Consider the following 22,499-nt stretch of genomic DNA (forward strand, 5'->3'; position numbering starts at 1 on the left):
GTATTTTTTTAAAACAAATACAAAAATGGTTACAAGTCTGCATTTTACCACCCTCTATTATTACACTATTTAGTTGACCAGAAGCAGTTATTATCACCAGAAACATTAAAATCTACTTACAATGCTCATGACACTTTGCCAAATTTTCTAGGTCATCCACATGATAGTAATCATAGCCCGATGTCCCCAGAACTTCAAAGGGCAAATATCCTATTATAGGTGGTGCCCTAAATTAGAAAACAATCAATATTATAACTTTTCCATAATAAGAAATACTTCAACTAGACATCAGTTTTTGAGGGGCACAGGGCTCAGTCGGTTGAGCATCTGACTTTGGCTCAGGTCATGATCCTGGGGTCTGGGGACCAAGCCCGTGTTGGGCTCCTTAGTGGGGAGCCTGCTTTTCCTTCTCCCTCTGACCCTCTCCCACTGCTTGCACTCTTGCTTGATCTCTCTCTCTCAGATGAATAAATTTTAAAAATCTTTAAAAAATAAAAAATAAAGTAAATCTTAAAAAAAGAAATCAGCTTTGGGGGCAATCTTAAGTTTTGAAAAATGGATAATGGATTGAACATCTCATTAGAAAAATTTTGTCCCTGAAACCCATTAATTTCAAGACTTACGTGACTTTTAGCTTTTAATGGAATTTAAAATGAAGTTACCTGTGATCTAGAAATAGGAACTTCCATTCTAAACTATGCCTGGATGTAAACTCTTCATTAGGTTCCTCAACAGTGCACATTTCCTAAAAGCAAATTAATTAAAATTTAGAAATACTGTTCTGTGCCCTTAGGAGAATCCTAAATATTGTCAGCCATGAAACTCAATATTAGATCATTTTTCCCTATTTTTTAATCACATTTTAATTTTCTAGTATTAAAGAATGTGACAATAAACATGAAGAATTCTGGAAAGTATTTCTCACTCAACATTATTTCTCTATTCACTCACATGCCTGTAAAACCCTAATTCTAAATTCAGATCTCTCTCCTGAATTACAGTTCTACATTTCTGTCTGGATGTCCCCACGCATCACAAACTCCGTATGTCCTAAAATGAACTAGCTGCCTTACTCCTTATATGCACACAGTTTTGTATCTCGTTCCTGGAGGCATACCTGTGCTGTGCCATCAGTCTAGAAATCTGATAGTCACAAGACACTCTCGTTTTCCCCTTTTAAAAACTACCTAAAGGGCTGTTACCAAATCCTTTCAATTTCACCTTCTAAATTTAAAAAAAACAAACAAAAAAACAACTATGTAATCCCATCCATCTGCAGGGTCTTATTAGACTCTAGACTTGCCATCTCTGGCTCATGTTATTGCCATAGCTTCTCCCCAGACAAGTCTCCCTGTTCTTTAACTCATCTTTTACTCTGGCCACAGTTACCTTCTGATACTCAAGTAAGATTATGACTTCCCTGCTTAAAAACCTTGATGATTTCTCCTTCGGTTAGGATAAAGTATAAACTCTTTAGCATGGAGAAACAACAAAGAAACATATTTTATTTCTGGACTCTGCTTGCTGGTCTAATCTCATCTTCCACCATCCCTACGCCCTCCACTCACAATAATCCCAGACCCTAGTCATACTCAGCAATGCAGTCCAACCTCCTCTGTGTCCTTGAATGACCTCCTACAGCACAATGAAGTGAATTAAGAGTTTGGGCTTTGAGAAAATGGGAATTTTAATTAATCTACCACTTAACAGCTGCAACTTCGAGCAAGTATTAATCAATTAATTAATCTACCACTTAACAGCTGCAACTTTGAGCAAGTAACTTCCCAAAGCCTCAATTTCCTTACATATAAAATGAGGTTCATACTAGCATCTATCTTATAAAGTTATCAGAAGAATTAAATGAGACTGTACATATGAAGTACGCAGCCATCAGCAAATGTTAGCCGCTGCTATCATTTCCTAAGAACAGAACAAGCAGAACAAGACTGGACTAAGGTTCTCAAACTGCTATTTCTAGAATACGGTCTCCCTCTAAATTTAAAATCTTAGCCTGGCTTATTTCAAGCCACTTTCTAGTGGCTGAACTATTTTCCCACTTGTCTACTACTAATCATCTACTTCTTGAGCCCCAGGGAATAAAATAAATTATTTAACTGAATTTTAAAATTAAAAAGGTAAAATTATATGCGGTAAAAGGTCACTTACATATTTCAAAAGAAAATCTCAAAAGCAATCTTTAAAAATCATCTAAATTTTTGGTCTTTCCCCTTGAGTATAGATTGTGAACTATATAAAAAAGTAACCTAACACTTTGCACAAAAGCAGGACAGTGGTGATATATAACCACTGGTTAACTGCAAAGGATATGTATTTTAAAATTAGTTATAATTTAATGAGTGCCTTGATAACTCATTTGCTTCAAAATAAATTAAGATGAAATCAGAGAGGGAGAGAAACCGTAAGAGATTTTTGACTCTGGGAAACAAACTGAGGGTTGCTAGAGGGGTCGGGGGCTGGGGGATGGTGTTACTGGGTGATAGGCATTAAGGAGGGCACTTGGAAGTAAAGAGCACTGGGTGTTGTATGCAACTAATGAATCACTAAATTCTACTTCTGAAACTTAAAAAACAGTATATGTTAATTAACTGATTTTAAATTTTAAAAAATTATCACAAGCACGTATATTTAATGGCTCATGATCATTACTGCTTTAATGTTTGTAAGAACTATCAGTTATTCTGGAAACAACAAAAAAATTACATAAAGCTAGCTCTCATAATATGAAGTGAAATCCTCTTTGGAAAATAGAGACATACCTTGATGAACTGAGGTGTAGCTAATCTCACAGTAGCTACAAAACAAACTCTATCATCATAAGAAGGCCTGTGTGTGCGTTGTATAGTCCCTTCAAAACCATTGTGTGCTGAAGTGGATACTAAAAAAATAAGGAAATAATTATCATCAGTTACTCCAGTAAAATCTAGTTATTATTGATGTTCAAACATCTGTGTCTTTAAAAGTTTAAAGAACCAACTTAAAATTCACTATATTTTTAACTCACCACTATTTAAAGATTTGAAATTTCCTATAAATTTCACATATTCATAGGTAGACGGCTCCTTTGGGTCTATTGTTCCTCGAAGCATATGGCAACAGAATTCTAACTGATTTTTTGCTGAAATGAGAAAAAATGTGATATATTTGTGATCTGTCATAATGAATGATCTATAAGATGATAAAAGTTGTGTAAGTTTATAATCATTATTTTCTCCAACAGAAGTCCTCAATGACATTTTGTTTAGTTCATAAAAGTAAAATATCTTTAGAAGACGATCTCATCTTATCCTTAATAGAGGAGACATATCTTCTGTTATAAGCAACTGTGTATTTCCCCCACTTTCATCTGTTTTTCCTTCTCATTCTTCACTCTCATGTGAAAGAAAGGTTTTGCTTCCATTACAAAGCTAATGCTTTTCTCCACCTCAAAGTCTTTCCGACCTTTTCTAGGACTAGGGCTACTCCACGGTCATTCATTCCTTTAGCATCCATACATTCTCTTTTGGTCCTTACTTTCCAATTTTAAAATTTGTTGAGGTCTTTCCACCTTAAACAAAGGGTTTTTCATGCTACTCTTTTTGGATCATAGATCTTCCTTTTTATTACATGCTCTATTTCCATAGATTCATCTCCCTGAATTTTCATGAAATGTGGTGTTTAGTCCTCACACCTCTGAAGAAATTTCTTTTTAAGATCACCAACATTTGTATTGAGTTAACAATATAATCAGTGATCTTTCCTCGTTGTTTCTACCTCTTTAAGACTCATTACATTTTCATCTCCATAACACTAAACTTAACCTTCCTACCTTACTATTTCCATAAACTCTCCATCAATCAATTTTCAAACTATGAGCATTCACAAGAGTTCTTTTTTATCTTTTACTATCCCCTTGTAAATTTATTGGCATTGGTAAATTTATTTACTCCTAAATCTCTAATTCTAACATTTTATGTTTAAGACCAAATCTCATATCATTATTTGCTTTAGGACATTTCTACTTGATTGTCCCACCAAGCAACTTAAACTCGAAATATCTGGAAGTGAATTTATCCCTCTTTCTTCTAAGCCAGCTGTTCTCCTCTGTCTTATGTGTGTTCTCTCCCCAGTTGGAAACCCTACCAATTTGGTCTCTTCTCTATCATATGCCCCAAAACCAATCTGTCACCAGGACCTGCTGTTTATTTCACCAAGCTCTCACTAGTCATTTTTTCCAACTTAGCATCCAATACCACCAATTTAGTAGAGAAATTACCCTGCATTCAGGTAGCTGCAAAATGTATTCTTTAAGCTTCTACACTCCTGCCACTAGAATTCAATCTTGCCTACTACTCTTAGACTAATAGTACCTTCTCATCATTATTTCAGCACTCAAGGACTAGTAACACCTCTTTTCACTCACAGCATCAAACTCATACTCTTCTGTCATTACCACAAAAGCCTTTATTATCAAACTCAGCAGATCTAACTACTTTCTTCCTAAAACCTTCCTCACTGATGATCCCCGGCCACTTGGTCACTTGTGCCTAATGCCAAGTCCTCCTGAGTTCATCTACTCAACACTGATATATAGGTTTTTCTTTCCACCCTTACTTCTATTGCTATTCTTACCTCCAGTCTGGTCCTTCCAAAATTTTTCACCTGAGGTATACTTTTTTTCAGACCACTTTTTTTGTTTTCCCCCAAATCCCTTTCACTAGCTCCTCATTATGTAAAAGATAAAACGCAAACTCCTTAGGCTGAACTAGTGAGCCCAATTTCCTTCTCTGGACACAAATCACACCACCTGTACCACCCCATCTTCACTATGGCCCAAACGACCAGTTTGCAGGATCCTGAATTTTCTAAGCAATTTTCCCTGTTATATATCACATTATTCACTTGGCATCAACACTTTTGGGAGAGAAATAAATTTGTTTTGTATACTAATTGTTTAACTAGGGGGTCAGGAAGTCATTTAATTAAAGCTTTTCTCTATCAAAAAGTACTGTTGCCAACCTCACCTCTGATCTTGGAAGCAGAAGTCTGTGAGCTGTCTTTCTGCCAGAAGCTTGCCTGCATTCAGTTCTCTAGTCAATTCTGCCCTTACAAAGGTCGCTAAAGTGGACCATCTCTCCTCTGTCCACCTACTGCTATGGCCCAGAGTTCCAACTTTCTTCTCTTTGTTCTATATGTTTACCTTAAACAGTGCCATTCAATCCATGACATCAAGCCCTATTTACAGACACAAAACTGCCTCTGTGTCCAGTCCAGATCTCTTTCCTGGAATGGTTTATTGGTCAATGTCATAAGAACTAGGCTTCAAATGGATTCTCCTTATCTCTAGTTCTTCCTGACTCCTTCTAATCTGTTCTTAACAAAGATATACATTCACACATAGTTACACATAAAGGTGAGTGTGTGTGTGTGTGTGTGTGTGTGTGTGTGTGTGTATTTTTAGTAAGTATGCTACAGAATTTCGGGGTTCAAAATAAAAATAACTTTTAAAATGATTAAGTAGTATTACCAGAAAACTCAAATATTTTAAATCACGAAAAAAAAAGTGATTAAATACTAAACAGTGTTATAATAATTTCAGATTAAACAAGGGGTAATTTAGTGAAGAAAATGAAACAGTCTGGTCAAATTAATTTGTCAAATGAATCTAAGAGAAATGTCTAATTATACCACAGTATTTTGTACTTCTTGAAGGCAAGGACTATTTTTCACTATTCTTGGCACTCTTATGAGATAGCCCAAGTTCCAGGCATATTAAATATATACAATAAATGATAACTTAATTCAGTTTAATTAATAAAGCAATTTCCTTTACATAATAATATCCTGAAATACAGAAGTTACTTTTTTCTACAGTTCCAGTGTTCAATTGGTCAGTGATGGTAAAAATGAGACTATTTGGCAAAACTATTACAACAAAAAAGAGTAGGTTTCAATATACCCTGAAAGAGAGTGCAGACTTTTAATATGGTCATAATTCCATTATGTATATATTAATATTTAAAAAGGATCTAATAGGGTATATGGCATGATGCTATGTGTTGATATGGTTTGACATGTCTGTGTTTGTTACAAAAACTAAACTGTGTTTGTTATAAAACTAAAGGAAAGTGCAACCAAATACATTTAACTTTTTGCTTGACAGTGACTACTTACATTTTAAATATTCAGGGGTTAACGAATCACTTTCCAGCAGATGAGTAGAGAGTATTTTATAAACCTCTGAATGTTCCCCCTCTGGGATAAAATTAAATATACTTTGATCCACAAGATCAGACTAAAAAAGAAATTTTTAAAAAACACAATAATTTTAGTGATTCAAGTACATTTATTTTAAAAGTATATCATCTTTCTTAAAACACCACATGAGCATATAGCTAACTTTCAATCATCTATAAAAACGGACAGATTCCAAGTTATAAAGCACAGCTCAAACAACAAGAGAAGGTGGAAGAAGGTTGACATGACTTCCATATGCCCCTGCTATGAGCGTCATCAGATCAATGATCAATATGACTGTGAAAGTCTGATAAATTATTTGCAAACGTGAGTTTCACCAAATTTGAACATTTACTATATAACAGGACTAAGAAGGCTTAATACAAGTATCTTTGGCTAGGAGATACAGCATTACCACATATCCAAACCTCTGGTAAATTATGGTGGTGTACACTATAACAAAGGACCAAAGCATTAGCCACTGGCTAAGTGAAGAGAAGATTTGATTTCGGTGTTATTTCAATTGTCTAGTGTGTCTTTTCTTTTTTATTTCATTTTTTCCTGCCATTTATCCTGCATCCCACTGACAAAAAGCCTTGCTTTTAGATAACAAAAGAGGCAAGTAGTATGTTAAGCTTTACAATCCTTGCTAAAAATATGGCTTTAACCATGGTTTAGTAACCAAAAATAATTTGACAAACATCAGGTTGTCTGTGATGTGCCACGGTTGTGGAATAAAAAACGGTTAAGATAGTTCCTACCCTTGAGGACTACTAAAGAGGGGCCCCTGGGTAGCTCACTTGGTTAAGTATCTACCTTTGGCTCAGGTCATGATCTCAGGGTCCTGGAATCAAGCCTGCCTCAGACTCAATGCTCAGCAGGGAGTCTGCTTCTCCCTCCCACTCTGCCTTCTTCTGCACTCAGGCACATGTGTACTCTCTCTCAGATAAATAAAAATAATAACATAATAATAATTTAAAAAGAATCATGACAAAACTTCAGTGACTTCACATTTCCTATTAAATCCAGTCCATTTGACTTGGTTTCTCTACATTTTCAAACTGCCCCATGGAATTCTGGGAACAGTGAAGTGGTATGCCAGGAACTGTGGAGGAAGGGGTGGAGGGCAAGGGGAGTGAGAAGGGGTTGTGGAGGCCGGGCTAAAGGTCTATGCCCCTGCATTCAACCAAAGCACTTCCACTGTTTCTATTTTAAACACTAAACACTTTGTTATAAGGGAAAAAAAAAAAAAAAGCAAAACAAAGGAAAAAACCCTCAACGAACAATAAAAACCAACCATGGGGGCTAGTGAGAGGTAAGAAAGGGATGTTTTTCTTCTCTCCACACATTTTCTTTTTTCTAGCCCTCACTGTCCACCCCATGAAATAGAATATCCTTCCCTCCTCTTTCCAGATTTGTACTCTCTACCTTTCAAAGTTTAAATCAAATTATTTCCTTCAAAAAAGCATTCTCTTCTTGCTCTTTGCAACGACATGGATGGAACTAGAGGGTATTATGCTAAATGAAATCAGTCAGTCAGAGAAAGACAATTAACATATGATCTCACTCATATGTGGAATTTAAGGAAACAAGGCAGAGGAACATAGGGGAAGGAAGGAAAAATAAAATAAGATGAAAATTGAGAGGGAAGCAAACCATAAGAGATGCTGAACTCTAGGAAACAAACTCAGGGCTGCTGGAGGGGAAGGGATAATTGGGTGATGGGCATTAAGGAGGGTACTTGATGTAATGAGAGCGCTGGGTGTTACACACAGCTGTGAATCATTAAATTCTACCCCTGAAATGAATTTTTTTAAAAAAGCATTCTCTAAACACCATAATCCACAGTAAAAATAATAAAATTCCTTTAGTATTTATTACTCATATCATTCCTTTTTCATAAAAAAAAAAATTGGCTATATTTTAATGTCTATGTCCTGCTACCCCATGAGTGAACAAAAGGGCCCTATCTCTTACACCTTTATCTCCTGTCCTTCAAATCAAGGCAGCACTGGCACAATGCTTTGCACATAAGTGTCATCAATACAGTAAAATATTTTGGGCTAAGGAGTTATTTGATAAAGCTTAAGGGATAACCATACCAAAAATATATCTGTATTTTAATGAGATTTTTCTGAAAGTCTGAAAAATCTCCAGAAGTAATGAACTTAAAATTGAAGCATGAATAAGAACAAAAGCTAGAAAACTGCTTTTTATTGATGAAATAAAGTATCAATAATCTATGCATTGGTACCAATATAAAAACTGTCTTAACAGAAAAATAAGACACCAATTTGAAAAACTAAAACTTTCATTTTGGAAATGATTATTGTTTTCTATTATTTATTCTTATCTTCAATTTCTTCTATTCCAGTAAATTATGATGTGAGCCATGTTACCCTTGCTTTTCCACCTATAAACTTATAGGAGGTTTCATATTTATAGAGAAAATATGAATGGCTAGTATAGAGTGGTATGGTCACAGGTAATGCTTCCCCACCATTCTGCTTCCCCTGACACTTGATAATCTGAAATGTCAGAGTTAGCAGGCAACTAATGAATTAATTAATGTGTCAAACTTTCCTTTAACCACTACATTTAAAATCTCTAAATGAAGGTAATCATACTTGATGTTGGCATACCACCCACTCAGTTCCCAAACACAATTCAAAGAAAAGAAAATGGTAGCTATCTGGATCCTTCTATCCCTCTCAATCATTTTCATGAAGAAGAAATATAAAATCTGCTGTTTATAATGTGACCTAAATCAACAGCCTGTTTCCTTTCTTTCTTTTTCTTAAACTGGAAATTTGTGCCTCTTAATCCCCTTCTCCTATTTTATCGATCCTCCCCCATCTCCTCTGGCACCCATTAGTTTCTTATCTGTGTTTAAGAGTCTATTGGGATCTTTTTATTCATTTCTTTTCTTTTCCAGGTTCCACACATAAGGGAAACTATTTAGGATATGTCGTTCTCTGACTTATTTAACTTAATACCCTCTAGGTCCATCCATGTTGGTGCAGATGGCAAGATTTCCTTCTTTTTTATGGCCGAGTAGTATTCCATTATATATATACACCATACCTTCTTCATACATTCATCTATAGATGAACACTTGGGTTGCTTCCACACCTTAGCTATCCTAAATAATGCTGCAATAAACATAGGGGTACATGTATCTTTCTGAACTAGTATTCATGTTTTCTTTGGGTCAATACCCAGGAATGGAATTACTCGATCATTCAGGTCTTTCTGTTCTTCTCTACAGTAGGTCAATGAGACCATTAAGCGGAAACTATTCACTCCCACCAATTTCCTTTTCTTTCAGGGAGACAACCAACAGTCAGATAACTGCTTTTAGTTTCGAAATATAAACACAAGTTGCTTAAAAAGGATTAAAAGCTCCTCTGAGAAAAATGTCAAATATATGTTGGATATAATAACTATGTTCTTTTGGTACAGGCACCAGGAACAAAAATTCTGGCCCTATCAAATAAGCTTTCAAAATCATTATATAACTATTCAAAAAAAATTCTAAATTATATTGTGGCATACTATATTTATACCAAAGTCTGTACTGACTTTCTTAAAACACACTTATGTTTATACTTCCCAACTAACAAGTAAAGAAGAACAGAAAGGAAAGGAAAAGTATCTTCAGAGCAGCACTTTCACTCTTGAACTCTGTTACACTGTAACACGGTTAATCATTCTCCTACCCCCACCCCCCTCCCCGCCCCACATTACAGGTGATTACAAGTTTAATATACGCTCTCTCTCAGGAGCACATTTAAGCAAGTGTGAGGAAATCAAGTCTTAAGTTGTCAAGTGTTAACCAATTTTAAGTTCCCAGTCAAGAGGCCTGACTTTTTGTGTTGCCACTTTTACTAAATGTTTGTATAATTAAATCCAATTTCTCTGGGAACATGTCTGCTGATAACATAAAGGCAGGCTGGGCTGAGGAGGTCTAAAATCCCTTCTGATGCTGAGGTTCTATGACCCTATGATTTTGTCACAGAATGTCAAACCAAGAAGGGGGGAAAAAATCAACAAAATCCCTTCTCCTAATTGTTAGCCACAAATAGTTAAAATGTACCTAAGTTAATTTCATAAGTATGAAGTGACAAAGAAAAATATTCTTTTTGCAGGACCTAAAGTATCAGTTTTGTAATTTTATAGTCAGAATTAGGATTTAAAAATTTTAAGTCCCAGTGAACACTAAGATGGCAAATTCTAATTTCTCAAGAGAACTGAATTATAAACACTAAAGCCTAATTTGGGGATTTGCTAATATTTCTTGCCTTTCAGGGAACAGCCAAAATTCTATTTTAGACAAAAAAGGTTTGCATATTAAAATGAAAAAATTATTTTAAACTATTTGTTACACTCAATTTTTTTAAAAGATTTTATTTATTTACTTGACACAGAGAAAGAGAGATCACAAGTAGACAGAGAGGCAGGCAGAAAGAGCAAGGGAAGCAGGCTCCCTGCTGAGCAGAGAGCCCAATGCAGGCCTCTATCGCAGGACCCTGAGATCATGACCTGAGCCGAAGGCAGAGGCTTAACCCACTAGCCACCCAGGTGCCCTGTTACAGTTAATTTTTAATGACAACTCAAAATAGGAAAGCACATATTGTTTTCTCCTATTATGCATAATCCTAAACAAGTATTATTTCATTTTCTCAAAAGACACTTGTGCTTATGTTTTCAAATCATTAAATAACATATAATTCAGCAACGTCAGTGATGTGAGGGAAGGTACAGTAAGCAGAGAAAAGCGAAAAACTGTTTTAAAAAAAGGCTACTCTTAACTCAGAATGAAATGAAATGGGTCTACTGGATCACTAGCAATCTGCTCTGCCAAAAAAATACACCTGCCAGTCTATAAGCTTTGGCTTACACAATCACCTAAAAAGATCCAGAAGATGTGAGTAAGAGAGGAAACTGGGCATGCAGCATATGGGAACTCTCTGTACTATCTTCTTCATTTTTCTGTAAATATAAAACCAGTTCTAAAATTAAAAGTTAAAACAAAACAAAACAAAACAAAACAAAACAGGAGGGAATGTGTGGGCAAAGAGGGTTTGCATTGAGAAGAAAAACATTAATGATCAAAGACCTAAATCCTAACTAGGCGTGCTGTAGAATCTGATCTTTAAGTGTGAAGTCTATTCTTTTGGTAACATATAAAGTAGCAGAATAATCAAAGGAAGGGTGATAGTGCTTTTTGCTATCTCCTGAAAGAGACCTTTATAGAAGAGTTTACTTTGTATTCTTATAAATCTTCAAAAGATGGGCAATTTAAGAGTAATTTATAAATAACTTCAGAATATTTCACTACAAGTCCTATCTTAAATAAGAACAATTACATTTTTTAAACAATTACATTTTAAATAAAAACTTTAAATTCATAAAAACTGTCAACTGCAGCACAGCACCCAGCATAACAGTGTGACACAGAGTAGTCAACAAATACACGTTTAATAAAACAGCAAGCAATAAGATATAATTCAGGTATTCATCATCCTGATCAAAATTATACAATATAATTCTTTTCTAATTCGCTTGGTCATATTGAAAATAAACTGAATATGGTCATTATCAAATTCTCACTTCTAGCACAGGACACAAAAACTCTGTACCTATTATTTTTAGTATGTTATTCTAAGTTATTTTTTTGAGAAAATTACTTGAGTTCCTCTAAAAGGAACAAATAACTCCCCCCAAATTTACTTATTCTTAAGGTATTTCCAGTAACTTAGCAACACTGTCGCCATGCTGATTAAAAAGGAAACACTGAGAACAGCACGAGAGTAAGAAGGGCAAAGGTTAGATACAGTGGCAGTTAATATTAGTTACTGCCAAATAGGGAGACATGGTTAAAGCTCTCCCTCTGACTCTAACAACTGTTCAACATTGCTCTGGAGATCCTCTTCCTCATGCTTTAGAACATTTAAAATAGGTCTTAAATAAGAAAAAGATCACAGGATACTTACTGGTAAATGTTCAAGTAATGAAGTTATACTCTCAGACACATATATTATGCTTCCATCTGTCATGATTGCTAAAAAAAAACCATCAAGAGCCTGAAATTAAACATAATGGTCAGTTAAGCGAAAAGAAAAAAAGTATAGGACAGAAAAAAAAAATCTAATTAAATGACAAAGTACTTAGTGTGTAATTTCCAGAGTGCTGCCAAATGCTAACTTTTCCCTTGACAACACCTTAGTACATATCTTTGTGCATTCTTAAATGTTTCTGGGGGGAAAAAGATCACAATATGGTCATACATGGGAGAGTTGCCTTCTAAAACAGATTCGTAATGTTCTATCATTACTATATGTACATTATAAGAGAACTGCCTTATTTGAAGATGCTGGTATCTGACATGACATCAATGATATGCCTGACACAAAAGAACATATTCCCACCTTTTGGGTATATTAATAAAAAGATGTTCCACTGAAACTTAAGGAGATACATGAGGTTAAAGTGAAAGGGAAATTAAGCTGAAAAAGTAGGCTGGGTCAGATCACGCAAGGCCTTGAATACCAGGTCAAGACATAAGGACTTCATTCAAAAGTAGTCTAGAAGCAGTATGACATCGATTCAGAAGAAACAGAATTAAGTCAGGAAAATTTCAGTGGCTTCTGGAAGTCAGGGAAGTTAATGAAAATATGAATGAAATCAGTAGCAGTAGGAACAGAGAATTAGGCAAACTTTGAGAAATGGGAAGTTAGAGTTCAGAGAGAAGCTAGTACAGGGGATAAGATAATTAACAATAAAGCAACCCTGTACTTTATATTTTATAAAGTATTTTCACTTGAAAACCCTAGGCACAGAAGTGACAGCTGAAGAAATGAGATCTGCAAAAGACAGAAGCATGCCAAAGACAAATCCTTGGAATAATTATCTACACATGGGGATGAGGAGGAGGACAAGGGCCAGAGAAAACGACAGAGAATAAAGACATTGTCAAGGAAGGCAGTGGAAGAGCAAATGACAAGGTGAATGAGGAGGAAGAGGGACTGTTCACTATAAGAAGAGATCAAATAGGATAAGGACTAAGAAAATGACAAGTGAATTTTGATGACTTTTAAGACTTATGTCAGTAGCAAGGTGCATCAGACTACACTGAGTTTAGAGACAGTGGATATTGTCCATTACAAAGTACTCCTTTATGAACTTCAGAGGGAAGGAAGGAAAAGGACAAGTTCTAAGGGGACCAAGTATCAAGGGAAGTAACTGAACTATATATGCAGGTTGAAGGAAAAGAAGATCCAGTGAAAAAGATGCTGAAGATACACAGCAGAAAAGACACACCATAAGAAGAGTTCCTCTCTGCCTATCAAAACGGCTATCATGCTAAATTTAAAATTCTTTTTAATCATAGGGCTCTCTCAAAGGATAGCAACTGCTGGTAAGAACCATACACATCTTCTTGAACACTGTTTTTATATGTACAGCACCTCGCAGATATGTGGCATGTAGTAGATAAAAAAATATCTGTAGTATATAATGTATGGACCTGGGAGTTAGAGTCATCTCCTACTTCAAAATAACTGTTGAAGAATTGCTGAATATATGGAAAAAGGCACCCTCCACCTCATCTCACCTTCTACTGGGGGACAGATCTGGATGTCAGAAAGAACTTACTTTGAGTAGATGCCTATCTTCTAGAATGGCTCAGAAAAACCCATTCTTGGCTGAGCGCGCGCGCGCGTGTGTGTGTGGGTGAGGGTGAGAGAGAGAGAGAGAGAGAGAGAGAGAGAGAGAAAGAGAACCTTGTAATTTAAGAAAATTCAAGGGGTACCTGGGTAGCTCAGTCAGTTAAGTGCCTGACTCTAAATTTCAGTTCAGGTCATGATCTCAGGGTCATGAGATTGAGCCCTGTGTTGGGCTCTACACTCAGCAGGGAGTCTGCTTAAGGTACACAAACTCTTTCTCTCTCCCCCTTCTCCTTCTCTTTTTCTCCCCCTACCTCTTACCACCCCCACCCCCCCACACACATATGTGTACGTGCTGGCTCGCTCTCTCAAGTCAATAAAGAAATCTTAAAAAAAGAAAAAAGAAGAAAAGAAAATTCATGAAATTATTTTTACCAAAACTCCTTAGTACAATAATGCCTGTATTATTATTTCATAATGAATGGGTTAAGAAGAACATACTTCATGGGAAGCTAGATCCGGTTATCTCTGAAAGTAAATTAATATTTATTATGATGATCTGTATTTGCTCTTAGGATATCTGCTAGAAGCTGAGTGAAGCTCTCTTCTGTGAAGAGAATGAACTGAAATCAGAACTCTTAATAACATAAGCCCATTGCCAGAACCAGAGCCTAGCCTTTCATCTTCGACACAGGCAAAGACTAAGCAGAGAAAAGCCTCTACCAACGTACCACAAAAGTCTTAACACAAGAAAGGACCCAGGGCCCAGGACTTCTTTTGAGAGGAGGGATATAATTTTCGAGCACATTGGATGGGTACACCAAAAACTTAAGGGGTCTTGAGGAGGGCCCTAAGGAGGAAGACTGGAGAGATATGGATGAGAAAGTGAGACAGGGAAGGACATCCTACTCCCAAGACTGAAGCCTGTGAGGCTTATCCCTTTTCCCATACTGTATGATATAATGGGAAGAGTTCATTAGTTAAAACTGTTGGTCTTCAGTGATGGTGGCAGAATAGCAGGATCCTAGCTATACCTTGTCCCCACATACAACTTGATCACTATCAAATCACCCTAAATATCCCAGAAATCCATCTGAAGACTGGCAGAGCAAACAACTAAAGGTAGAGAAGAGGCCACATCGAAGAAGGTAAGAAAATGCAGAGAGGCAGTGAAAAAGACGGGCTGCTACAGTGGGGAGGGAGCCCCCGTAACAGAGACTGACGAAAAGACAGACTAGCACACAGGGGAGTACAAAAGGAAAACAAATCCCCATAGCACCTGGGCGTGGAACGTAAGAGGGGCCAATTCCATGAGTTCTGGCAACAGCAGGGCTTAACACTAGAGTTCTAAAGATCTGCAGGTTTGGCTCAGGAGACTCCCGGATCACTGGGGAAGAAGGCAGGGCAAACATCCTGTGGACACAGTGCAGAAATGGAGATCTGAAGAGCAGGTGGGACACACAGTGGGGAGGTTATTTGCTCATCTCAGAGTGTATCCCAGAGAGACAGCATTCATAGAAAGACCCCACCAGCAACAAAGGAACTGGCAGACACCACTTCCCTCTCCCTCCCCTCAGCCTAAGCACACAGCCCCGTGGGAACCAGGGCAGCCTCCGCACTCACGACTTAACTCCTTTACACCGAGCGCCACCCTTCTGTGCTCCAGAAAAACCACCCTTTCCAGTCACATCTGTGTCGGTCCCAGTGTGATGGCCCCCCCAACACACCACCCCCAAACCCAGCCCAAACCCTTGGCCACACCACTTCTCCCCACCCAGAAGTCTTACAGGGCCTCAGTTCCACTGGTAGTAGTGACAGGTCTCACTTCACAACAGGTGAAGAGCGCCTCTGCAGACGACTTGCCTGAAGGATAAAGTGGCCAGGACACAACAGCAGAAAATACACAGCACACGCTGGAGATACTCCTTGAAGTGCTAGGCTCTGGGGAAGAGGTAACACTACCTTAGCAGGGTATTATGAAACCTCTCCTTCATAAAGCCATTACCCTCAAGAACAGGAGATGAAGGTGACTTTCCTAGCACAAAGCAGCAGCCAGAGACTTAAACAAAATGAGAAGGCACAGGAATTTGTCTTAAATAAAATAAAAGGGCAAGGCCACAGGCAGAAACCTAAGTAAAACAGATATAACTAACACGGCTGATAGAGAATTTTAAAGTAATGATCCTAAATATATTCACCAGACTTGAGAAAAGAGTGGAAGATATCAGCAAGACTCTCAACACAGAGATAAGGAATAACACAGCAGAGATAAAGAGCTCAATGAACAAAATGAGAAATATACCTGATGGAATGAACAGCAGAATGGAAGAGCAGAGGAATGAATTAATGACCTACAAGACAGAGTCATGGAAAATAATCAAGCTGAAGAAAAGAGAGAAAAAAGAATAACACTAAATGAGAATAGACTTAGGGAACTCAGTGACTCCCATCAAACTTAGTACCATTCATATTATAGGAGTCCCAGACGAAGAGAGAGTAAAGAGGGCAGAAAATCTATTTGAAGAGATAATAGCTGAAAACTTACCCAGTCTGGAGAAGAAAACAGATATCCAGACCTAAGAGGCACAGAGAACCCCCAACAAAATCAACAAAAGCAAATCCAGTGGTAAAGAAAAAAATCTAAAAGCAGCAAGACAAAAGACAACAGTTACATACAAGGGAAACTCCCTAAGATTAGAGGGGGATTTTTCAACAAACACTTTCCAAGCCAGAAGGGAGTGGGCATGACACATTCAAAGTACTTAATGAGAAAAAAACCCTGCAGCCAAAAACACTCTACACAACAAGGCTATCATGCAGGGGTGCCTGGGTGGCTCAGTCATTAAGCGTCTGCCTTCAGCTCAGGTCATGATCCCAGGGTCCTGGGATCGAGTCCCGTATCAGGCTCCCTGCTCAGCAGGAAGCCTACTTCTCCCTCTCCTGCTCCCTGGCTTGTGTTCCCTCTCTTGCTATGTCTCTCTCTGTCAAAGAAATAAGTAAATAAATAAAACCTTTAAAAAAAGAAAAAAAGGCTATCATTCAGAACAGAAGAAGAGATAAAGAATTTCCCAGACAACAACAAAAAAGGTTTTCCCAGGCAAGCGAAACTAAATGAATTCACAACCACTAAATGAGCCATGCGAGAAATACTGAAGGGGACTATGAGTCGAAGAGAGACCAAATGTGACAAGTGTGAAGACAGAAAAAACAAAAGCAGGAAAAATGAGTATTTCTGTAAAATATCAGTCAAGCAACTTAAAAATAAAAGGGTGTAAAATATGACACCATTTACCTAAAACATGGACAGGAGAGGTGTAAAGAATGGGTTCAAACTTAAGCAACCATCAACTTAATATAGACTGCTATATGCAGAAGATGTTATAAACAAACTTAATGATAACAGCAGATCAAAGATACTAATAAATATGCAAAGAATAAACAGGAATACATCTGAATGTATCACTAAAGAAAACCAGCAAACCATCAAAGAGAAAAGACAAGAAAGGATCAGAGAAAATCTTCAGAAACAACCACAAAACAGATATTAAAAGGGCAATAAATACATACCTTTGGATAATTACTTTGAATACAAATGGACTAAATGATCCAATCAAAAGATACAGAGTGACAGGACGGATAAAAAAACAAGACTCATCTATATGCTGATTATAAGACACTCATTTTAGACCTAAAGATACCTGCAGATTGAAAGTGAGGGGATGGAGAAATATTTATTGTGCAAGTGGATGTCAAAAAAAGAGGCAAACCAAGAAACAGACTGAACTATAGAGAACAAATTGATGGTTACTGGAGGAGAGGTGGGGGGGGGGTTGAGGAGGATGGGGGGGGGGTTTGGGGAGGGTGGGTGCCAAACACATGATGGGCATTAAGGAGGGTACTTGTGATGACCAGTGACTATTGTATGTAAGTGATGAGTCACTATATTCTATACCTGAAACTAATATTGCAGGTACAGAGAAGTGAATCCAAAGTGATATATGGGAAGACAGTGGGGGAGGGAGGCTCCATCAGCCAGCCACCTGCAAGTGACAGAGCAAGGAGCACAAAAAATCAGAACTTTTAGAAGTCTGCTCCAGTGAAAGGATGTCGCTTAGGCAACTAAGCAGGAGGTAGAAGGCTCACAGGGCAGTGTAGTCTCGGGATCATCAGGGTTACAGGAAGACCCAGGGGTTCGTATTGGAGCAGGGAAGCCAGCCACAAAGGGTCAGCCCAAGAGAGGGCTCTCGGCTCAGGGCTGCCATAAACTGCCCTCCTCTTCGAGCAGCGGCCCAACAAGCAGGAGAACCATGGAGAGACGCCTGTTCCTCCCCCAGGAGGAGCAGTGCAGAGGCATGCCACAGAAGTCTTGCAGAGGCATGCCACAGAAGTCTGCTGGGTTTGGATACTTCCCATGGGGTTGTGTGCCAGAGACTGAAATGTTCAATCATAGGCTGGGTGAGCACATGGTGTGGCCAGAGACTAGGGACGCAGGAATGACTGACTTCTTTTCTCTAAGGGCTCACTGAGGAGTGGGGCCCTGAGCTCTCAGCTCTGGGAACAGAGATGAGAAGACTGCCACTTTCATTCTCCTCCTCTAAAGCTGCAGGGAAAAAACCTTCAGGGAACAACAGCCACATAAGAGCAAACCAGAGCAGATTACTTAGCCCGGCCCCTGGTAAGGGCGGTGCAATTCCGCCTCGGGCAAAGACTTTCTGAGAATCACTGCAACAGAAGATCCCCCCCAGAAGATCAGCAAGAACATCCAGCGAAGACGAAGTTTACTGATCAATGAGAACTGCAAAACTCCAGTATTAGGGGAATACAGCACATAGAACTCATGACTTTTGTCCCATGATTCTTTAGTCTTTTAACTTTAATTTTTAAAATGTTTTTTCTTTAAAATTTTTCTTCTTTCCTTTTTCAATCAACTTCCTATTTTATCAACCTTTCTTTAAATATGTTTTTAATTTTCATTCGTACAATCACATTCTAACCCTTCATTGTATTTAACCTTATTTTTGTATATATAAGTTTTTCTTTCTTTAAAATTTTGGGATGCAGTTTCTTCTAACACACCAAAATATACCCAATATCTAGTATATAGCTCTGTTCTATTCACCTGCCTGATCACATTCTCTCTCTCTCTTTTTTTTTTTTAAAGATTTTATTCATTTGTCAGAGAGAGAGAGAGAGAGAGCATGCGCACGCAGAAGCAGGCAGGGTGGAGAAAGAAGCAGGCTCCCTGCCGAGCAAGGAGCCTGATGTAGGATTCGATCCCAGAAACCTGGGATCATGACCTGAGCCAAAGACAGTGGCTTAACCAACTGAGCCACCCAGGCATCCCACACATTCTTTTTCTTTTTTTTTTTTTAATTTTCACCTTTACATTTACATTCAATCCTCTCAATGCATTTAATATGATTTTTATATATATGCTTCTCTTTCTTTACAATTCTGAGAGGTGATTTCTCCTAACAAACTAACCAAAATACTCTCAGGAGATAGTGTACTGCTCTGTTCTGTTCACCTATGTTGTTGTTATTTGTATCCCTTTCTGTTGTTGTTGTTTCTTTTCTTTCTCTTTTGTTTTTTCTTGTTTTTTAATTTCATTTTTACAGTTACATTCTATCTTTTCATTGTATTTAATTTTATTTTTGTACATATACAGGTTTTTCCTTTGTTAGAATTTTGGGATATAGTTTTCTATAAACACAAACCAAAAATATACATAGAATCCAGCATATTGCTCTATTCAGCTCACCTACCTGATTATATTCACCACTCCCCCCCCACCCCCGGTATTGGGTCTCTTCTGATTTGTTTAGTGTATATTTCCCTGGGACTGTTGTTGCCCTTTTAGTATTTTGTTCTGTTCTTCATCTATTCTTCTCTGGACAGAATGACAAAACAGAAAAACTCACCTCAAGAAAGAGAATAAGAAATAATACTGACTGCCAGGGACCTAATCAATATGAACATAAGATGTCAGAACTACAGTTCAGAATAATGATTATAAATAAACTAGCTGGGCTTGAAAAAAACATAGGAGCCATAAGAGAATCCCTTTCCAGAGAAATAAAAGAACTGAAATCTAACCAAGTTGAAACAAAAAGGCAATTAATGAGATACAATTAAAAATGGAGGCCCTACCTGCTAGGATAAATGAGGCAGAAGACAGAATTAGTGATAGAGAAGCCCAAACAATGGAGAATAAAGAAGTTGAGAAAAAGAGAGATGAACAACTACTGGATCACAAGAGGAGAACTTGAAAAGTAAGTGACAACATAAAGCAAACAATATTAGAGTAATTGGGATCTCATAAGAACGGAAAGAGAGAGAGGAGCAGAAAGTACACTGGAGCAAATTATAGCGAAGAACATTCCTAATCTAAGGAAGAAAATAGGTATCAAAATCCAGGAGGCCCAGAGAATCCCCTCAAAATCAAAAACAGTTCAACACCCTGACATCTAAGAGTGAGACGTAAAATATCAGAGACAGAAAATCCTGAAAGCAGCTCGGGAGAAGAGATCTGTAACCTACAAGGGTAAAAACATGAGACTGACAACAGACCTATCCACAGAGACCTCCTAAGTCAGAAAGTACAGGCATGATATATTGAAGGTGCTAAATGAGAAAAATATGCAATCAATTATACTTTATCCAGCTATGATGTTATTCAAAATAGGACATATAAAAAGCTTCCAGGACAAAGAAAAACTAAAAGAATTTGAGATCACTAAACCATCCCTGCATGAGATATTGAAAGGGATCCTCTAAGCAAAGAGAGAGCCCAAAAGTAACACAGACCAGAAAGGAACAGAGACAACATACATTAGCAATCACCTTACAGGCAATACAATGGCACTAAGTTCCTATCTTTCAATAGTTACCCTGAATGTAAATGGGCTAAATGTTCTAATCAAAAGACATAGGGTACAAGAATAGGTTTTTTAAAAAGCAAGACCCATCAATACACTGTCTGTAAGAGACTCATTTTAGACCAAAAGACACCTCCAGATTAAAAGCAGGGGCAGGGCAGAAAACCATTTACCATGCTTACGGACATCAAAAGCAAGCTGCGGTGCCAATCCTCACATCAGACAAATTAGATTTTAAACCAAAGACTGTAGTAAGAAATGAGGAAGGACACTATATCTAACAACGATACATATTTATGCCCTTAACGTGGGAGCAAGCAATTACCTAAGCCAACTAATAATAAAATCAAACACATAGATACTCATACAATAATAGTAGGGAATTTTAACATGCCCCTCACTGCAATGGACAGATCATCTAAGCAAACTCAACAAGAAAACAAAGACACAGAATGACATGCTGGACCAGATGGACTTCACAGCTACATTCAGAACATTCCATACCAAAACAAAGAAATACACATACTGCTTGAGTGCACATGGAACATTCTCCAGGATAGATCCCATCAGGGGCCACAAATCAGGTCTCCACCAATACCAAAAGACTGAGATCATTCCCTGCATATTTTCAGAACACAATGCTTTGAATTTGGAACTCAACTACAAGAGGAAAGTTGGAAAGAACTCAAGTACACGGAGGTAAAAGAGCATCCTACTAAAGAATCAATGGGTCAACCAGGAAATTAAAGAAGAATTTTAAAAATTCATAGAAACAAATGAAAATACAACTGTTCAAAATCTCTGGGAAGTGGCAAAGGCAGTCCTAAAAGGGAAGTGGATAGCACTTCAAGATTTTCTCAAGAAATAAGAAAGGTCTCAAATACACAACCTAATCTTACACTTAAACGAGCTGGAAAAAGAACAGCAAATAATGCCTAAACCCAGCACGAGAAGAGAAATACTAAAGACTGAGCAGAAATCAATGAAACAGAAACAAAAGAACAGTAAGACAGATCAATGAAACTAGGAGCTGGTTCTCTCAAAGAGTAAGACTGACAAAGCCCTGGCCAGACTTATCCAAAAGAAAAGAGCAAAGACCCAAATAAATAAAATCATGAATGAAAGAGGAGAGATCACAACCAACATCAAAGAAATACAAACAATTTTAAGAACATATCATGAGCAATTACATGCTGACAAATTAGACAATCTGGAAGAAATGGATGTATTCCTAGAGACATACAAACTATCAAAACTGAAACAGGAAGAAATAGAAAACCTGAACAGACCCATAACCAGCAAGGAGATGAAGCAGTAATCCAAAATCTCCAAACAAACAAGAGCCTAGGATCAGATGGCTTCGCAGGGGAATTCTATCAAACATTTAAAGGAGAACTAATACCTTTCCTTCTGAAACTGTTTCAAAAAACTCAAAACAGAAGGAAAACTCCCAAACTTTCTATGAGGCCAGCATTATCTTGATCCCAAAAACCATATAAAGACCCCATCAAAAAGAAGAAATACAGACCAAAATCCCTGATGAACGTGGATACCAAAATTCTCATCAAGATACTAGCCAATAGCATCCAATAGTACATTAAAAGGATTATTCAGCAAGACCAAGTGGGATGTATTCCTGGGCTGCGAGGTTGGTTGAACATCCAGAAATCAATAAATGTGATACACTACATTAATAAAACAAAGACTGAGAACCATACGA

General features: G+C 37.5%; 1 protein-coding gene across 6 annotated transcripts in view; it reads right to left on the bottom strand.

Annotated features, from left to right (window-relative positions):
• Positions 1-22,499, bottom strand: part of CLOCK (clock circadian regulator) — a 134,445-nt gene that overhangs the window by 31,970 nt on the left and 79,976 nt on the right. For 5 of the 6 annotated variants that reach the window (XM_032334345.1, XM_032334346.1, XM_032334342.1 and 2 more), the window contains 6 exons: positions 12,231-12,320; positions 6,172-6,292; positions 3,023-3,136; positions 2,778-2,896; positions 663-745; positions 121-227 (listed from right to left, as the gene is read on the bottom strand). In XM_032334345.1, the coding sequence (XP_032190236.1) occupies positions 121-227; positions 663-745; positions 2,778-2,896; positions 3,023-3,136; positions 6,172-6,292; positions 12,231-12,320 (634 nt within the window). The remainder of the gene's footprint in view (positions 1-120; positions 228-662; positions 746-2,777; positions 2,897-3,022; positions 3,137-6,171; positions 6,293-12,230; positions 12,321-22,499) is intronic. The other variant, XM_032334347.1, reaches the window with a different exon arrangement.

This window comes from Mustela erminea, chromosome 2, assembly GCF_009829155.1.
Source record: "Mustela erminea isolate mMusErm1 chromosome 2, mMusErm1.Pri, whole genome shotgun sequence".
Lineage (NCBI taxonomy): Eukaryota > Metazoa > Chordata > Mammalia > Carnivora > Mustelidae > Mustela > Mustela erminea.